At 37.1% G+C, this 19,475-nt stretch overlaps 1 protein-coding gene across 1 annotated transcript in view; it reads right to left on the minus strand.

Moving 5' to 3' along the window:
- Positions 1-652: 652 nt before the first annotated feature.
- LOC111142491 (desmocollin 2) overlaps positions 653-19,475 on the minus strand; it is a 32,719-nt gene continuing 13,896 nt past the window's right edge. Inside the window, exons 6-16 of the mRNA XM_022495698.1 lie at positions 18,720-18,864; positions 17,603-17,769; positions 14,172-14,306; positions 13,739-13,924; positions 11,780-12,036; positions 11,516-11,658; positions 5,942-6,169; positions 3,718-3,954; positions 3,237-3,361; positions 1,752-2,009; positions 653-961 (exon numbers count right to left, since the gene is read on the minus strand). Coding sequence (XP_022351406.1) covers positions 764-961; positions 1,752-2,009; positions 3,237-3,361; positions 3,718-3,954; positions 5,942-6,169; positions 11,516-11,658; positions 11,780-12,036; positions 13,739-13,924; positions 14,172-14,306; positions 17,603-17,769; positions 18,720-18,864 — 2,079 coding nt within the window. The 3' untranslated portion in view covers positions 653-763. The remainder of the gene's footprint in view (positions 962-1,751; positions 2,010-3,236; positions 3,362-3,717; positions 3,955-5,941; positions 6,170-11,515; positions 11,659-11,779; positions 12,037-13,738; positions 13,925-14,171; positions 14,307-17,602; positions 17,770-18,719; positions 18,865-19,475) is intronic.

Raw genomic sequence — 19,475 nt, forward strand, 5'->3', positions numbered from 1 at the left:
AGAGAAAAAAAAAAAAGAGAGAGAGTGAGAGGGAGAGAGAGAAAGAAACAGAGAGAGACCAAGGACCAAAACCCTGCAGAAGTAAAAACACATCCTTATAGCAGTTTTTAAACTTAAACTTTGCTGTCAAGGTAGATTAACAGAGAAACGTAGATTCAGCACAGGATTTTATATAGAGTAAAACAGAAACTAAACTCTACCAAAATGGAGTTGTATTACCACCAGTCAATGCCTGGTTGGGACGCTCCCTTTGCATTAGAAAGAAAGGTAATGTTCTAAGAATAAAACATTATCAAGGATGCAATATACACACATTACAATGTTTAGGAGAATAGCAGTTTTCAAGCACCGTACAAACAACTAATTAATGTTAAAGCGAGTTCTCTACAATTTTCTATTAGGTTATCCTTTAAGTAGTGTATGACACACATTTGAACTCATTACATTCGATTGCACAATAAATTGGCTATTGTCATTACACCCAAATGTAAACAGTAACACAGACTTCTTTAATTTTTCTATCTGTAGGTCTCCTTGGGTAGAAGACAACTAATTAATAACTATGCAAAACTTGGGAGATTTGTATACGTATTTACAGCTTTTTTCTGTAAACATGCATATGTTTAAAGAGATACCATTGAAATAAAGAGGGGAAAACCTGAAACAGCATATCCAATTTTTTAAAAAACATGGGCTGTAATGAAAATAGCGTGGGTGGGAAGGAGATAAAGCCACTGGCTTTTGTAGACTTATCAGAACACACTCATCTCTTTATGCATGCTTCTGCTAGTGTCCTAAACTTGGGTTCCAAATGATCCAAAAATTCAAGCCCATCTTCTTCTTGTCGTTCACTGCAACAACCTATAGAACCAGCCACCGATCCTTTGCCTTCGTAGTTATACGTCAGGACATAGTCTTGAGCATGTCTATGCTTGTCATCCTGATTACACAGTTGCACCTTCTGCCAGAGGAGAAACACAATATATTTTATTATTATTATTTTAAACACCAAAACTTACTAACATAAAAATAATGGCTTTGATTTACCTTTCATTGTTTAATTTTTAATCAGAGTGTGTCCTCTAATGGATTCCTACATATAAAAAATGCACATGATTGGTCTATATCATAAATCATCTATAAATTCACTCTACAGCATGTCTCTAAAAACTCACATATGTGGCAGCAAGTATACGAAGGTTCAGGTTAGGTGATCATTAGTTTCCCTTTCAAAATCATGTCAAAAGTGAGATGCACCCATTAAACTGAACCCAAATTTAGGTGGGCTCAGATCTTTCCAGATAGGCTTAGTGACCATAAGGCTATAATTGCCTTGTACCACACTTCTGTTTTCTAAGATAAAGATTTGTCACATGGGAAATATTAACACAAAATCATGGAAAAAAATAATTTAAATACCGTACAGATAAGTTGTATATTTAAAAAAAACACATAAACTGGGATAACAATTCTTTTCTGTTGTTCTTATACCAAATAAATAGGATATTTCATATCTAATAACTAAGTATCATCTAACATTATTTCTAAAGAATTGAAAAACGAAACAAACTGAGAGGAAAAGTAAATTTCCACTTAATACTGAGCATTACTAAATCAAAATTAGGAAAAACAACTTTACAATTAATAGATTAATAATTAACTGAAAACAAGGGTCAGGCCACTAAATTGAAATAATTTAGAAAGCTGAAAGGAAATTAAAATAAATCTGTAGGACACTCAGGGAAACTCACTTCACCAAGACGAGGCTGAGTGTAATTATGCCACTCGGAGTAGGTATATTGGCAGTTGTCCACCTCCACAGGTCCTCCCCGGCAGGAATCCAGGGTGTGATGGTGCCCAGTTCCCCGGCACGAATCCAGGGTCTGGTGTCCACATTTCACCATTTCAGTGGTCTCCTGCCCTCCATTTTTCACTCCTGATCCCATGGTACCACAAATTCCCTGAGCAGAACTGCCCACAGTATGCGTTGTGAAACCATTGGTGGAACACTGAAAGGCAAACAATTTGCATACAGAAACGAACAGCAACAACAACAAGCAGATAATGCCCTACATTTTTGTGTTAGAAGGTAAGCTCCCTGAGGGCAAGAACTAAATCTGTCTTGGCAATCCTGAGTACAGCACCCAATGCATCTACAAATTGCAGATGTCAACTGGTCTACACCTTGAGACAAATCCAGAAAGCTAAATGTATATTCCTTCTTTAAAAACTTCTTAGAATACTGCACAAGCTCATTTCTTAAATCCTTCCAAAATCTCAAAGCTCAAAATCAGGATTCTGGCATCAACATCTCATGTGAATTTACCCTGCTTGGTTTAAATTCACTCCTTCACCTAGAGGGACTAAACTAGACTAGAACAAGAAACAGAAAAGGCGATCAGTATTTTTATTGTGTCTAATGTCGTTCCCCTCAACTAAAACAAAAATACAGGAAAAGGAGTTGCCATAAAAATCTTAGTTGCAATAATAAATCCTGTGATCTCAATAAAGAAAAATAAATCAGCAGGGAAAATGAGAACAACAAAGCTCTGGGCACTAACTTTCTATGCTGCGTTTTTGTGGGAAACTCTTAAGTTTTATTTTTTTCCAATACCTTCCTAGATGTCAACGACTTTTGTTTTCTAAATCTTTCCTGTTCTTATCATCATTATGCTTTCCGTAGAAAATTTACAAGTCCCTCATCTATGTACTAGGCTAGAAATCAAAGTTGGAGCTCTGTAGTCGCTTGCTAGCATTGTCATTTCATGTTTGACCTCAGGCTTCTTTCTAACCCATATTAGAACCAGAAAGACTCCATTAAAGTTCTTCCCACACTGATCAAAGCTCGTAGTCATTTTATTGCTGTTGCCAGAAAAAAAAATTAAAATAATTATGCTGATGATCTGTGAATAATTAAATCAAATATTTTTACAACACAAACAGCAGTTTCAATATATAAAAAAGACTGGACCTAAAGTTGAAGTCATGAAACATTTTAAGTAGAAATAATAATGAGATGCTAAAGGATTTTAACTCTTAAGTAACACTATACGCCCACACTGAAAAGCCACGTATCATCAAGAGAATCAACATCATTTATCTAGTCCATAGGACGGATGAAATTTTATATATTGTCAGTTACCTGATTTCAAAAGAACTTTTCTCAGAAAAGATAATTATAGTTGGTTAGGCCAATTTGTCCTTTGTACTTATTTTAAAAAGAACAAACTACTTACTATTTTGTCATCTCCTGGAGCTTCCGTGTTTGACACAATGAGGTTCTGCTGGGCTAAATCATCAGGAAATACTTTGGGCTGCTTAGCTGCCCCAGTACCCCCACAGACTAAGGTAAACAGGATACCTGGAGGATGAGAGAAGTTACTTCAGTTGATCATAAAACAATATGGAGTTATGAATTTAGGATGACTCACACAAAGTCAGCTTTCCAGAAAATATAAATATGGTGGCTTGTGGAGAAAGTCTGCTCTAAGCTAGTATGCCACAAAGACGTGCTAATTGCCATGTTTCTGCACTGAATTTTATGTCTGTGCTGCAATAACACCAGAACAGTGCTTTCAATAAATAAATTCAGTAAGTTGTGTTAAGTAGAACTAGAACTATATACAAATGAACAGCTACAGGTAGCAGTGCTGATTCTAAGAATGCATCTTTAAAGTTATTGTAAAGGCTGTTATTCAAGTTGGTGAAGGGACTTACAAAAGAGCAAGGCTATGCCCAACAATATGGCAAGGATGGCCCACTTTCCAAGTCTCACTTCTCCGTGGCCGATCCTTGGATCAGTGCGAAGCGTGCAGTCATTTTCAGTAACACAGTCACATAACTTAACAGTTAGTGGAGTAATGAGTGACACGCCATGTCTATCTGTAACTCTGACAGGTACTTGATATGTTCCAAATGGAAGGTCCTCCTGAAAGAAAAGACGAGCTGCCGTATCTGAAAGAAAATAAAACTAAGTGATAGAGAATGTCACTAATTTCTTCTAGTGTTAGGATATTTGCCATATTTCCCGACAAATAGGCCTTCCTGATGGGAAGGCACAAAGGCTACAGGACTGAGAATGTAAATGGACTGATGAGTTCTCATCTATAGCAACGGTAAACATACTGCATATCCAAGTTTCTCTCTGCTGCCTCTTACATAAACGTCCTTTGGCTTTTATAATAATATATTTTTCTGTCCACAAACAAACCCTTCTTATCACAAGTAATAGGTGTTAAAGCACTCATATCTTCGAAAATTTTTAATATCACCATTCAGTGCAATTTTCTTATATACATGGTTTATCAGAGAGCAATAATCTGAAATTCTGGATGTTTCCCTTTATTCTGTTCTCATATATTGTGCCAAACAGATATAAAGTTGTGACTCACTGTCAGAGACTGATTCTGACAGCTTAGAACACGGCTGACCTTGAACACACTGGTATGTGTGAGTTGTCTTGATGCTGTAGTGTCTCACAATCCTATAGGACCCTGGGACCAACTGTACACTTTATAGTTCTGATGTATTTTTTTAGGGTAGAAAATATCCAGGTCAATATCCAATTCAGTCTTGGGTATAGATCCAAAGATATATAACTATTTTGAATGTTGATGCCACATGCCCATTCTTAAGAAGAAAACTTCTCCATTTAACTGTCCCATTTATTATGAGGGTGTTTGAAGCTCTAAATATAAATTTGGGTGTTTGGGTAAAGGAATCAGTGGATAAGTCCATTTTAGAAGAAAGCATGGTTAACTTGGTAAGTCTATGTGTTAAAAATAAGAAGACTAACAAAACCAAAATTTACAATGTATAACGTGCCATGGTCTGATGCTTTCATTATCTTGTTTACTCCCCCCAAATAATCCCATTTTACATATAAGTAAATTAAGACCCAAGGAGAATAAATAGCATCGTCATATTTACATCACTAATAATCAGTGGGGCCAGCATTTAACCTAGTCTATTTGACTTCAAAGACTCATTGGAATATGTTCCTAACTTGGTGTTTCCCAGACTTTGGGGTTATTTCACAGATGAGTAGAACTTAAAAGCAACAAAATTTTGACAGACATAAGCCTGCCAATGTTTACTGTACAAAGCAGGAATATTAAACAGAATTACTGGGGTGCCTGGGTGGCTCAGTCCGTTAAGTGGCTGCCTTCAGCTCAGGTCATGATCCCAGGGTCCTGGGATTGAGCCCCGCATCGGGCTCCCTGCTCAGCAGGAGGCCTGCTTCTCCCTCTCCGACCCCCCCCACTTGTGTTCCCTCTCTCAATGGCTGTCTCTCTGTCAAATAAATACATAAATAAACATCTTTAAAAAAATTACTACCTCCTTTCACACGATCTAAAAGGAAATGATGTTATGACATCAAATCAGTAGAATGGAGAAAATCTAAAAGTAAGGTTAGTTCTTCCCGAGAAAGAACAGTTGATAACCTTACACACACACACACACACACACACACACACACACACAGGAATATTATTAAAAAGACTGAAAATGCTGTCAGTTCACAGAGCAGGATTCGGGACACAGGGCCTTAACTTGTCACCATAGCTTCTACACATCCTTGTTTTCCTTTTCCCTTCCTGTTCCCCTTCCCTTGGCTTACAGCTTTGTGTTCTAATTTGTCATAAAAGAAAATGGAGGAATATTCCTTGGAAGCATGGGTTTGAAATTCACATTCAAGGACACTTCAAAGGAAAAGCCCCTCAGGTTACAGCAGATCTCAAGTCGTGAAAGCTGAAATGCTGGGCGACCAAGACTTCAGGGCCCGTGGGTAGTTCAGTTAGGAGATGCGGAACCCTCTGAGGAGTTAAGAGCTGAGAGAGGGCCTCTTCATTTTTGTCATTCCTGTCACCATAGATCCTCTCATGGCTAAAGTCAGAAGTACAGACTAAGAACTAAGCTGGTATTAACGGCATTCACGTACCGTTAATTCTTCTCAATCTCCACTTTCTTTCTATGTTTGAATCAGCATCACTGTCCAAACGGAAGTCAAAGGGTGGGCCATTCGCAGACTCATCAGGATCGACGGCAACAATATCCGCAGATGCCAGGACGGGTTTGCAGATTACTACTGTCTGTTTTGGTATCACGGGGCCATTATCGTTCACATCTTCAAGTATAATTCCCAGTGTTCCAGTACAGGTTCTCCCATCTAGAAAATTGGATATAAAAATATGAATTTTTTAATGTTCTGGGTTTTTACTAGGAAACTTGTACATCGAAAAAAATAGTTTTGTTTTTATTTTTTAAAGATTTTATTTACTTATTTGACAGAAATCACAAGTAGGCAAAGAGGTAGGCAGAGAGAGAAGGGGGGAAGCAGGCTCCCTGCCAAGCAGAGAGCCCGATGTGGGGCTTGATCCCAGAACCCTGGGATCATGACCTAAGCTGAAGGCAGAGGCTTTGACCCACTGAGCCACCCAGGCGCCCCTTGACTGATTTTTTTTTTAAAGAGAAAATATGACCGAGGGTGCTTCTGGTATAGTTACAAGCACAGGGATATTTGAGAAGGTGGGAAAGCACAGTATGTATAACCATGTTCTAGACAGAATGAGGGGGTAAGGCAGACTGGCTGGAACTGACACCGCAGAGAAGAGCTAAGGATCCCCGAAAGCCAACCTCAGGAGCCCGGAATTTCATATGCATATAGAAAGTGCATAACGTTTTGGAGCAGGGGAACCAAAAGGGAGAAGATATGCATTTAGAAGATGAGAACAAAACAGTACCTAGAAACGTTTGAAGGGTAAAAAGACTCCAGAAGTAGAAAATCACTTGTAAACCAAACTAATCCCCATGGCTGTAGCCTAAGGAAAACATCGGTCTCTATGTCTAATAAAAATTTACTGAATAACTACTTTGTACAGGGCACCATACTGGAAAATCTAGGGGATTCAAAGATGAAGGAGATGTGGGTCCAGGCCCCAAATCAGTAACACAGTTATTTAGTCTGAAGCTGAACACAAATCAGGACATCTGCCTCTAGATCACTTCTTTCTGCTTAATCAGGAGGCCTTGGGACATCAGCGATGGACAAGAGGATAAACCAAACTATGCCACCTGCTGTCTGGGGCTGTGTCTTATGTAAAGCTGCCAACCTGGAAAAGCTGGAAGACCAGGCGCAGCCCTGGGGTCATAGGCGCCTGGTCCAAGGCGACAGGCCCTGTGATACGGGCAGTGTCATTAAGGACAAGGAGACCTGGTTCTGAAATGCGGGCCCCAGAAAAGGACAGGGGCACCTGGGTGGCTCAGTGGGTTAAAGCCTCTGCCTTCAGCTCAGGTCATGATCTCAGGATCCTGGGATCGAGCCCCGCATTGGGCTCTCTGCTCAGCAGGGAGCCTGCTTCTCCCCCCGCCACCCCACCTGCCTCTCTGCCTACTTGTGATCTCTGTCTGTCAAATAAATAAATAAAATCTTAAAAAAAAGAAAAGAAAAGGACAAAGTGGCAGCTACTACAAGACTGCTATGGGGTAAAGTGGAGAGGAAGAAACCAAAAGGAGAAATCAAACTGGACACCTCCCATGTAATACAAGCTTGCAAATTGAAATTCCAGAATGCGCAAGAGCAATGCTAAAAGGAAAACCAAAAAAACCACCCAACTGAAGATTAATTCACTCTATGCAAGACATCTTTGAAACATGTATATTTAGTATCTTCAAAGACATTTAAAAAAAAGGGGGGTAACTGTTTCAAGAGCAATGAAATTATAGCCTAAATTCCAGTAGAACTAAAACAACATTCCTTTAATAGTGATTCTAGAAGAAGAGAATAAATAGAATGGCAGGGAAGCACTATTGAAAGAGGTAATTGCTGAAAATATCCCAGAATTAAAGAGAAGTAAGGATTTTTTAAAAAATATATTCTGATGGCAGTGCTACATAAATAAAAATAAGCTCACACCATAAACACTGTATTAAAACTATAAAATGCAACCCAGGGAGCCAAAAAAGTTGCCTAGACATATTACCTACAAATGGACAATAATGAGATTGACAGCAGATAAATTTGCCTCAGCAACATGAGATGCCAGAAGATAATGGAGTATGACCCCTCACAGTGCTGAGGGAAAGAAGGACCTACCTCAAAACCTTACATCAAGTCAAATGATCAAATCAAGCAGGAGAATGACATTGAAATATTTTTCAGAATAAAATGGGTAGGGTTTGTCCCCTAGACAACAACTTTGGAAGAACTAGTAAAGAATGTGCACCAGCAAGAAGAAAAGGGAACCAGGAGAGAAGGAATGAGATACAGAAAACAATGCAACAATCTCTCACTTTGGACAACTTAAAAAAAGAGAAGGGAAAGGGAGACAAAGGAAGCAGGGAAATCTGTATTTTATCTACCTGTCATACGTTTCAGAGGGCAACATACGTTTCACCTCTCAACATCTCTGTTCTCTCTCTGTGTGCTGTGTTCTAGCTCTCTCTGAAAACTGGGACTGTGGAATGTCTTGAACATTTCTTGACATTGGATCCGCACACAGAGTTGAAAGCACATGGCTTCCTGACTGAGCCTGGTTGACTGCATTGTCTTTAAAAATTGACCTCTACAACGTCTGCTCCTCCACTACTGTGCTAAATGTCTGAACCTCACTTCCATTAAACATTTACAGTTGTACAGTACACTCCATTTTTTGAGGCATTGTGATTCATATCAGTGTACAATATTTAAACCGAAGATCTTAGACATCTAATTCACAGTGTTTCACAGCTCTGTTTTTCATGTTGATTAAATAAATAACGCTCTAATTCATTGGAATGTAGGCATGCAATGCTCGCCTTCTAATATTAACACAGTTCTATATGAGTAAGTACTAATTCCAAATATGAAGTCATGGAAAGTGAACTACCCTTGGTTTCATGAGTTTTGTGCATGGCACCCTCCTGTTCAATATTTCAAAAATTTTGAAAACACACTCCTCCCCAAAGCTGGAATAATCCAACAAAGATAAAAACCTAAGGGGCACCAAGGTGGCTCAGTGGGTTAAGCCACTGCCGTCAGCTCAGGTCATTATCCCAGGGTCCTGGGATCGAGCCCCGCATCGGGCTCCCTGCTGGGCGGAGAGCCTGCTTCTTCCTCTCCCTCTGCCTACTAGTGCTCTTTCTCCATCTCTCTAATAAATAAATAACGTCTTTTTTTAAAAAAATCTAAAACTGAGCTATATAGAGGACACACCTGAGTGACACTACCAAGAGAGTTTAATCTGAGAAGACACTGAGAAGAAGAGAGAAATTGAATCCAAAGTTGAAGAAATAGCTGTGTTCGGGAGAGCAGAAGGTGGTACCAGAAAGCATATGGACCAGAGAGAAAAGTGTGAAAAAACTTATACACAGATGCCTTGCAAGAGGGTTTCAGAAAGAGGAAGCAAGTGCCACAGAGAAGCAGGAGGATGGGAAGTGAGAATGGACCTAACGTCTGTGCTCACGAGACACCATCTTTCATCAGGAAGCAGGTGGTAGGGTCCAAAGGAAATTAGTCAGCACAGATTTTAGAAAAAGATAAAAACAGAAAAAGCAAACAAGCAAACAAGCAAACAAACAAAAAACCCCTTTGTATGATCTGAGTTCATAAAATAAATGGTAACATTCAGTCCCTACCCTCTTCAACAGAAATGAATGGGAAGGGGCCCCATGATGCATTTATTTTATTCCACAAGGATAATTAGCTCATCTAAGTGCCATACAAATATTTGACCTCTCAATTATTTTATCTCCTCTGCAACAAAGGAGAATGTAGAATAAAATTATATCCCAAATCTCTTAATTCCGGACAATAAATTTATCTGATCTATCAACAAACCATTTGCCAAGCCCTATTAAAAATGTAAACAGAACAGATTTGATTTTCATGTTATTCTTCTTTTTCACTTGCCTTTGACCAAAAAGCATGTCCTGACAAAGGGACAAAGGAACCTGAGGCCTTGAAGGACAGTCTTTAATTAATCAATTTAACTAACTACAACCTTACTGATTCAATCAATGGATAGGAACCATTTCTCATTCATTTAGATAGAACCGAAATACCTAAAACATCTTCCAAAATTGCTTCTAAACTCTAATGTTGTAAGCTATAGTGTAATAACATATGTTTGCTGTAGTTAACATACTTAGTTTATGGAGGCACTGAAGTCAAATGTATGTCATGCACTAAATAGATCTCATACATAACCACTGTGGTCATATTCCTCTCCATTTTGTAGGACTCACAGAATATTTTATCTTTCATATGGTTTTATGGATTCACAGTGTTTGTCTTTCTAATTTTATAATATACCATTAATCATGACTATGATTATTTTTAAATAATGTCCTTAGTCAGAATTTAATCCCTAAGTATACTGAGAGTTTCCTGTAAAAAGACAGAACAGTTTTCTAAGAATGCACTATCAGGCAACGAGCATGTTCTCTGTTGCAATGAATTCTCTTCCAAAGTGAATATTTTAAAAGACATGACTAGATAAATTGAAGCTAATTTGACTAGAGTAACTTTCTCAATTTTCAATGATTGTTTACTTTTTAAAAATTATCATTTCCAGGGGCGCCTGGGTGGCTCAGTGGGTTAAGCCTCTGCCTTCGGCTCAGGTCATGATCGCAGGGTCCCGGGATCGAGCCCCACATCGGGCTCTCTGCTCGGTGGGGAGCCTGCTTCCCCCTCTCTCTCTGCCTGCCTCTCTGCCTACTTGTGATCTCTGTCTGTCAGATAAATAAATAAAATCTTTAAAAAAAAAATTATCATTTCCAGTATTTCTGTTACTAAATTATTTTACAATTACATAAAACTGAGGATGTTATTAGAAAGCAAACATGAGTTAATAAATTACAGCAAACCTTTCAACTGCTCTGTATCTTCTGGGGAGAAATACATTTTGGAAATATATGCAGCTATGTCCACAAGAGCCAGACTGTGGAAGGAGCTGAGATGCCCTTCAACAGACGAATGGATAAAGATATGGTCCATATATATATAATGGAATATTATGCAGCCACTAGAAAGGATGAATATCCAACTTTTGCATCAACATGGATGGGATTGGAGGAGATTATGCTGAGTGAAATAAGTCAAGCAGAGAAAGTCAATTATCATATGGTTTCACTTACTTGTGGAGCAAAGAAATAACATGGAGGACATTAGGGGAAGGGAAGGAAAAGTGACTTGGGAGAAATCGGAGGAGGAGATGAACTGAGAGACTGTGGACTCTGAGAAACAAACTGGAGATTTTAGAGGGGAGGGAGGTGGGGGGATGGCTGAGCCTGGTGATGGGTATTAAGGAGGGCATGGATTGCATGGAGCACTGCGTGTGGTGCATAACAGTGAATCTTGGAACACTGCATCAAAAACTCGTGATGTATTTTATGCTAACTAATATAACACAAATAGATATATACGTGTATATAGATATATACATATATATATATGTATATATGCAGCTCATTGCAAATCTATGTTTTGGTTTAAAAACTGAGAATGTAAGTAGGGGGAAAGGTAAGTAGTTCTTACCTTTGTCTGATGCAAGAATTGTGATATTATATATGCCACCTCTGACACTTTCTGCCTCTCTGTCCAGGTTTCTGAAAACTGTGATCGATCCTTCGTTTTCATTAATTGTGACCCACTCTTTTGGATCAGTTAATTTCTTATACCTATTAGTAAAGATGAATTAAAGTAGCAAATCATATCATAGGCAAAATTATAATTCTGGCATCAAAACAAGTTATGAATCTTAAAAACATGGTAAATTTGGAGTTAATTAAAACAGGATACCTTATGCCACTGCTACTTCTTGTTTCGGGATCATATGCTTTATATCCACGGCTCTTTGTTCCCACTGGCACATTTTCTTTAATTTGAACGGTTTGCACCAAAGGGCTACACTCAGGGCCCTCGTCCTGATTTTTTACATTAACAGTAACTGTCGCGGTGCTCATGACTGATCGTGAACTAGCCTCTTTAGAATACGGAGCTTCATTAACTACCCCAATCTGTAGATTCACCTGTTGTCTTTCTTCATAATTCAGTGGCTGCAAAACACAAGTGTGCTGAAAATCAGATCAAGACTTCCTGGTAATATTTGGCCATGCTAACTGGCATACATAACTAGTGTTGAGAATAGTCAGGAAAATATTAAATATATACCCAGAAACCAGGTGGTGTTTGGAGGAGGGGAATCCAACCGATTCAGTATTTGGGTGGAACCCGAAAAACAAAACAAAAACTGTTCCTCAACTGTGAGTAATATCAGAGGTCCTGATAATGAATTCAAGAAGCATTTAATTAGGGGCGCCTGGGTGGCTCAGTGGGTTCGGCTCTGTTCATGATCCCAGGGTCCTGGGATGGAGTCCTGCATCGGGCTCTCTGCTAGGCAGGGAGCTTGCTTCCCCCTCTCTCTCTCTGCCTACTTGTGATTTTTCTCTGTCAAACAGACAAAATCTTAAAAAAAAAAAAAAAAAAGAAGAAGAAGAAGAAGAAGAAGAAGCATTTAATTAAAGTGTTTCAATGTTAACACTTCAGAGATTACTTGAGGAACTCCATACCCTAACCAATGGTTATTTACGACTTCATTCATTTTGGGACAGTTTACCTTATTCTTTAGATGAAGAAAATTATTTGTACCTTGTTTGGGGTAGAAAATGTGGGTCAAATTTATAAAAAGTTTTTCAGAGAGGTCAGAGAAGAAAATAGAAAGCTCATGGACACTACACTTTCCTTTTTTTAGCTCTTCCATCACAGTTACTTTTTAAAGAACTGGTAGTACCAAATTTAATGGAAGGTTTTTATTTTTCCTTGCCTGATATGTAGCTATAATGAGAATAGGTAAAGTCATTTCCTCCAAGACAAAGATTTTGTCAGGTCTTGGACTTCACTGAGATAAAATTGCTTCTTAGAATACTAAGGATCAGGGCAGGGGTTGGATGAGGAAAGAGATATGATCCAAAAGACTTTTTTTGCTGTTTTAAAACAGAGAAATTAACCCACAAACTGCGGTTAATTTTCATCATGTAAGAAAAAGGATTTGTCATTTTTGAGTCACGCTTTTTGTGAATATGTACAAAAGAGAAAGTGCATGGACCCAAGATAGAATCATTTTCTAGTTAATGATGCAGCAGAAATAAGACTATGACTATGTCCAAAGCAGGTGGCTTTATGGGCTAACTGGCTCCTGAATTAGCAGGGAGGTCTTCTGGGATGTTGAAGAATAGTATTAGAAGGATGTTTCAAAAGTATTTGCATCTCCGAATGCTTGAGGATTCCCATTCTCAACCAAGAAGGAAACTAAGGTTGTAATGTATGCTAGATATAAATGAACAGATCTACAAATGCTGTCCCTATCAGTTTCACCAGGAATAACTCACCATTTGGGAAATTCAGTAAGTGGAGGCTCCCTGAATCAGCTACAGAAAGAATGGGCTAGGAAAGTTTGGCACTGTCCCATAGACATCAAAGCTGTGCCAGGTTTTTAATTGTTAAGAGGTGTTGGTTACAAAGTAAATACTATTACACACACGCACACACATAATAGTATTTTAAATACCAGGACTTTATAAAAGGTGCTCCAATTTGAATATACTCATCTCATTATAGATACGGAGAACACGGCATTCATATTTGCCTATGTATCGATTTTACCCCTATAATTACCAGAATTCTCTTTTCATTAAGCTCTAGTATGCTAATCTATGACATTATAAGCTGCAAATAACTAATTTACTAATTTATTCTTACCTTAACCACACACAGAACTCCTTCATTGGTTTTGGGGTCTGTTACTATTTTAAAATTCCCATTTTCATTGCCCTTTAAAATGGTATAATTCGCTCTCCAATTAGCAGTATTCATTAAGTCCTTATCCTCCACAGTAACGCGTAAGATTTCCACATCAACTGTATTTTCTTCCACTGACGTCACATACTAAAATAATAAAAACAACAAAAAAGCGTTAATTAGTAACTGTCACAAATAGAGCACTGTGGGAAATAAACTCAGTTCTAATTTCCAAGGACTACGTATACATGATTTTAAGCCCTAAGTCCAAATTACTGTCATGGGAGTGGGGATACTGCATTTGAAATCATGGAGCAGGCATGGATGGAGTTAAGCATGTTTAGCAATTAACACTGGGTCGTACATTTTTCTTTTACTACTATCACATACTTACAGAAGTACGGGTAAAAGTTGGCAAGTTGTCATTTGCATCTCCAATATTTATGATGCAAGTTGAAGTTGTCTGCAAACCGAAATATTGACCATCCATGTCTTGTACTTTTATTTTCAACTGGTATTTATCAATTAGCTGAAAAGAAAGAAATTAAGCACTGAGAGAAAGCAACATTGTAAATGAAATCTTACTTTACACTCTGGAATTTTTCTTGCATTAAAACTTTAAGAAATACGTTATTAAATTTCATAGTTTTCATGAACTGGCCAAAGAATAATTTCCTCACACCAGTAATTTTCTATTAATTTATGAAAATAGAGTAGTTTCTCAAATTTAAAGTGCTACTCTATATAGAATATAGAAAAATTGGTTTTAGTTTGTTTACTCACCAGAAAGGGAAGATGTAGCCATAGCACATTTTAAATTGCCAAGCGGTTAATCAAAATCTTTATCTCCTATCCAAAGTACATTCTTAAGTTGAAAAATATACAGCAGTGACTCTTAAACCAGTCTTGAATAATAAAGTAAAATAGCCTTCCATTAAAAAGGCAAATTTTAAATATTTACATTTATAAGAAGATCTGGAACTATATATTTTTTTCCTCTATGGAAAATGTAATCTGGTTCTTAGGGCTTTACATTCATCGGGGATGGTAGAAGGCTCAATGCCAGTTTTTTAAAAAATGTGTTTCTCCTCATAATGATTTCATGTATCATAAGTATTGGGGCATGAAAGGATTAAAAGCAATTCTAATAATAATGCATTCTGGACAAATTTTAGGAGCCTTGGGTTATTTTCCTAGCTCTGAAAATGACAAATGTAATCTCTCTGGCAGTTGGAAACGTCTTTTTAGCTAGGTTTTCTATTCTATAAAATTGATACTAATACCTTTCCTATATAACTCACCTCTTTTCATAAGACAAAATAATATGTAAAAAACCATCCTACCCTTCTACCAAGAATGTTTACCCTTCTCTTAATTCTGTCACTTCTTAAGCTTTCTTGTCTATTATGTCTTACTAAAAGTAAAACTAAAATTTCTCTATCTCTTTGTTTTTTACACACGATTTTCCTGATGTACTCTTCTCTCATAATCAATCACATATGCAGAGTTAAAAAATACTGGCCCTATTTAAAAACTCATACTAGTGTACTTTCAAGGAGAAAATACATGTTTTGCTGGCAGTGACTTAAGATTTATTCAAAATAATCAACTGGCTGATAAAACAAGAAAGAAATGAAGTTTGGGACCTAAATATTAACTTGTGATATCTTCAGAGGTAAGAAAAATTGTGATGTTTAAAGAGCTTAAGGGGTTGAAAGGAACAGAGGAAAGCTGGAATCTTGGCATCAGTAAGCATCTGCACAGCATTCTTGGGTAAAAACACTCCAAGACTCCTTCATTAGTCCAATGTTCTCAACTGACTTATTAGAAGGAGCTACTTAAGACTTAATAAGAGGATTTGGTCTATAACCTGCTTCTCCTGAGCACACTAATTCCCTGAAGAATCTGTGTAATTTCTGGAGCTATAACAGCAATTTATTCATTCATTTATTCTGCAAATGATACTGTATTCCTCACTGGCAAATACAGTAAAAACAAATGAATTCATAAATAAAATACAATTTTAATAAAATAAAATAAAACTTCACTTAGAAATGTCCGTGTAGGGGCTCCTGGGTGCTCAGTTGGTTAAGCAACTGCCTTTGGCTCAGATCATGATCCTGGAGTCCCAGAATCAAGTCCCACATCGGACTCCCTGCTCGGCGGGGAGTCTGCTTCTCCCTCTGACCTCTCCCTCTCATGCTCTCTCTCTCTCTCTCAAATAAATAATATCTTTAAAAAAAAAAAAAAGAAATGTCCTTGTAGATGCAGTAAAAATGATTAATTTTACTAAATTTTATTAAATTTCAACCCACAGTCTAGTGAAGATGGGAGGTATGCATAAAGCAGTCCTGCTACATCACATAATATGATGTCCTTCTCAAGGGAAGTACTTGTGTGATTATTTATGAACTGAACTAGCTTTGTTTTGGGGGGTTTAATTGCACAAAATACCATTTTTACATGAAAGACATCTATCATTATTCAGACTAGTGTATTTGGAAGACATTATATCTTAATAAAGTGAATCTGTCACTCAAGGAAAACAACTACTTGTTGTCAAATATTAGAGTTTCAAAAAAATGAGACTTCCGGAAAACTTTTATCAACCACTGTGATATCAATGGAGGTGAGAAGGTGACATTTTTCCTATATTGCTTAATAAAATGTGTCAATCTATGGAAGATCTACATAATTCAGTGAAAAACCCTTTTCCAATTGGTCAACGCAGGATGTTAAGAAATTATACATGGATAAATTGTCCAGAGTACAAGACAGACCAATGGATTTTAATATAACAAAGTATGAAAGCTCCTTTATAAGGCTTTAGAGTGCACACTGCAAAAAACACATTTATGAAACAAAACTTGTCAAGTTTTGGTGTAGTATTAAAAGAGTACCCACAATGATCTAAAATCACTATTAAAATATTCCTCTCTTTTCTAACTTTCTATCATGTTGGATTTTCTTTATATACTTTAGCTAAAACTACATATTATAACAAACTGAATGCAGAAGGAGATATGAGAATCCACCAGTCTTATATTAAGTCAGGTATTAAAGAGGCTTGGAAAAATGCATTATAATGTCATTCTCAGTAAATTATTTACTGTTTTAGAAAATGTAATTGTTTTTTATAAAAATGTTATTTATGATAAATGTAATAAATTTATGATTTTTAAATGAGTGAATAAATAAATATTTTAAACTTTTGTCAGCTTTAAATACTAATGAAATAAATATCAATAAATATAACCCATATAAACAAAAGATCTGTGGAATCTTCAATAATACTTAAGAGTGTAAAAGGTCCTGAGACCAGAAAATTTGAGGAAAAGTTCCACTTTTCATATTTGACACTTCCTGTTTTTATTCTGTAAAAATGTTAATATTAGGAAACTTGACTTTGTAAAATGTACCTTCAAGGGAGAACAAATTAGTGGTTCAAAATTAGCACACTGCAAGGTTAATGACCTCCATCAGCATACTTAATAACTTTTCTAAAATGAGATTCATGGGGCGCCTGGGTGGCTCAGTGGGTTAAGCCTCTGCCTTCGGCTCAGGTCATGATCCTAGGATCCTGGGATTGAGCCTTGCATCCGACTCTCTGCTTAGCAGGGAGCCTGCTTCCCCCTCTCTCTCCGTCTACTTGTGATACCTCTCTGTGACAAATAAATAAATAAAATATTTAAAAAATAATAAAAATAAAATAAAATGAGATTCACAATATGCTTTTCACAAACACATGGTGCTATACAACATATATACAGGTACGATTCAATGGCGATGTGATAATCAGGCTTTGTCTGTTGATATTTAGGTTACCTCTCTGTCTAGCTGAGATGAGGACGTGGTGATCACGCCTGTAGTTGGATGCATGGAAAAGAGCGTGGGGTATGCTGGCAACTGCTCGATGATGGAGTACTTGAGACGCGTGTGCATCGTGTCAGGTTCATCTTTGTCCGTCGCACATACCTGTCCCACAGTAGAACCTACATATTGAGAAATCCTCTTTAATTTCCAAAACTTTTACATTATCAACATCCCCTTTATTTCATTCCTTTCCATCTACCTCAAAAAGCTTTTGGACCATTTAATTATATGGCAGAATAATGGTTTTTATACATTTGCAGACTTCTATATGCAGTATCATTTTAAAAAATATCCCAGCATTCTAACCTTTGGGAATTTGTTGACCAAATCTGTATTTACTGCATTTACTGTACAATTTGATAAATGTTGATAACATCCATCCATTGCCTTTGTATTTCTAGACTAAAGAATTCTAACTATTTTTTAACCTTTTTCTATTTGTAAGTCTGCCCTTAAATTGATCAAATTGTCAAAAATGTGTCCAAAACTCTTGCTTTAGTTAGATCTTTCTGGAAGACTCAAAAACTGCATTCTGATTTCCAGCTGATGGGGTCCATTGACATAAGATTAAGAAAACCTTTGTGTTACTCTCAATGACCTTTATGATAATGCTCAGAGTACTGTCAATCATTTAATCAGTATGGAATATCAGTACATCTCTTTAAGACTAAGACTTCAACTGCTCAAAACCTTTTTCTTTTTAGAGTGTGTTCTCGTAAAATTATTTATTTTATTTCACATAGGAAGTAACTGAGTAATTTCTCTAGTTTTCAGGCACTAGGCTTGGCTTTCCAAGTGTGTGATGCATCATTTAATCTTCACAGCAATCTCACATATCAAAAACCCATTTTACAGATAAGGAAACTAAGGTTTGTCAAGACTAGGAAACTTGCCCAGGGTTACAGCTCACAGCTAGTGAAAGGCAGAGCAAAATTCCACCCACAGCAACCCTGAGTGGCAAGTCCCTTATTCTTGTCGGCAGAATATGCTGCCTCCCAATGGCCACAGTGAAATTCAATTTATGAATTAAAACATTAAGCTGCCATACATTGTTAAGGTAGGTACGCACCAACTCTGCAATTTTCAGAAACTGTAAAAACGTAAGTTGTTTCTGTAAAAATTGGATAGTTATCATTTTCATCCTCAATTCTGATTACCAAGGGCAGGGGAAGCTCTGGAGTATATCCATCTGGAGTTGTGGCAAAGGCAATTAGCTGTGAAGAGTCAAATAAGAAAAAAAGCAAAGTTAAAATATGGTTCCAACTTCCTTTGGCTTTAATTTGGAAACTGTTCAGCATTGCAGTGTGAGTTGCACCATTTGTTATGTTTGAGGATGTGGACAAAACCTTAATGTCACAGGAGGTGGTTAATCTCATGGTGTACTACAGGATTTTACATTTATCTAATATAATAACATAGATAATTCTGGTTTCTTTCTACTATATCTAACATAATAACATAGATAATTTTAGAGTTGTCCTGTTGTGTATGAGTGTAACAGCTTTTACTATTATTTTCCCAGAACAAACTTGAAGATTATTTTGTGGGTTGTTTTGTTTTATTAAGTTTTTTTATTTTAATCCCAGTTGTTAACATAGTGTTATATTAGTTTCCGGTGTACTGTAGTGATTCAACGCTTCCATACAACATCGAGCCCCGCCCATGTCGAGCTCCCCACTCAGCGGGTAATCCACTTCTCTCTCTCCCTCCCCCCACCAATGTTCTGTCTCTCTCTCTCTCAAATAATTATATAAAATAAAATCTTTCATAGAAAAACAATGCAAGAGGGTTCATTTTCTTCACATCCTCAACAATATTTGTTGTT

This window comes from Enhydra lutris, unplaced genomic scaffold (assembly GCF_002288905.1).
Source record: "Enhydra lutris kenyoni isolate GAN:26980312 unplaced genomic scaffold, ASM228890v2 scaffoldscaffold8, whole genome shotgun sequence".
Classification (NCBI taxonomy): Eukaryota; Metazoa; Chordata; class Mammalia; order Carnivora; family Mustelidae; genus Enhydra; species Enhydra lutris.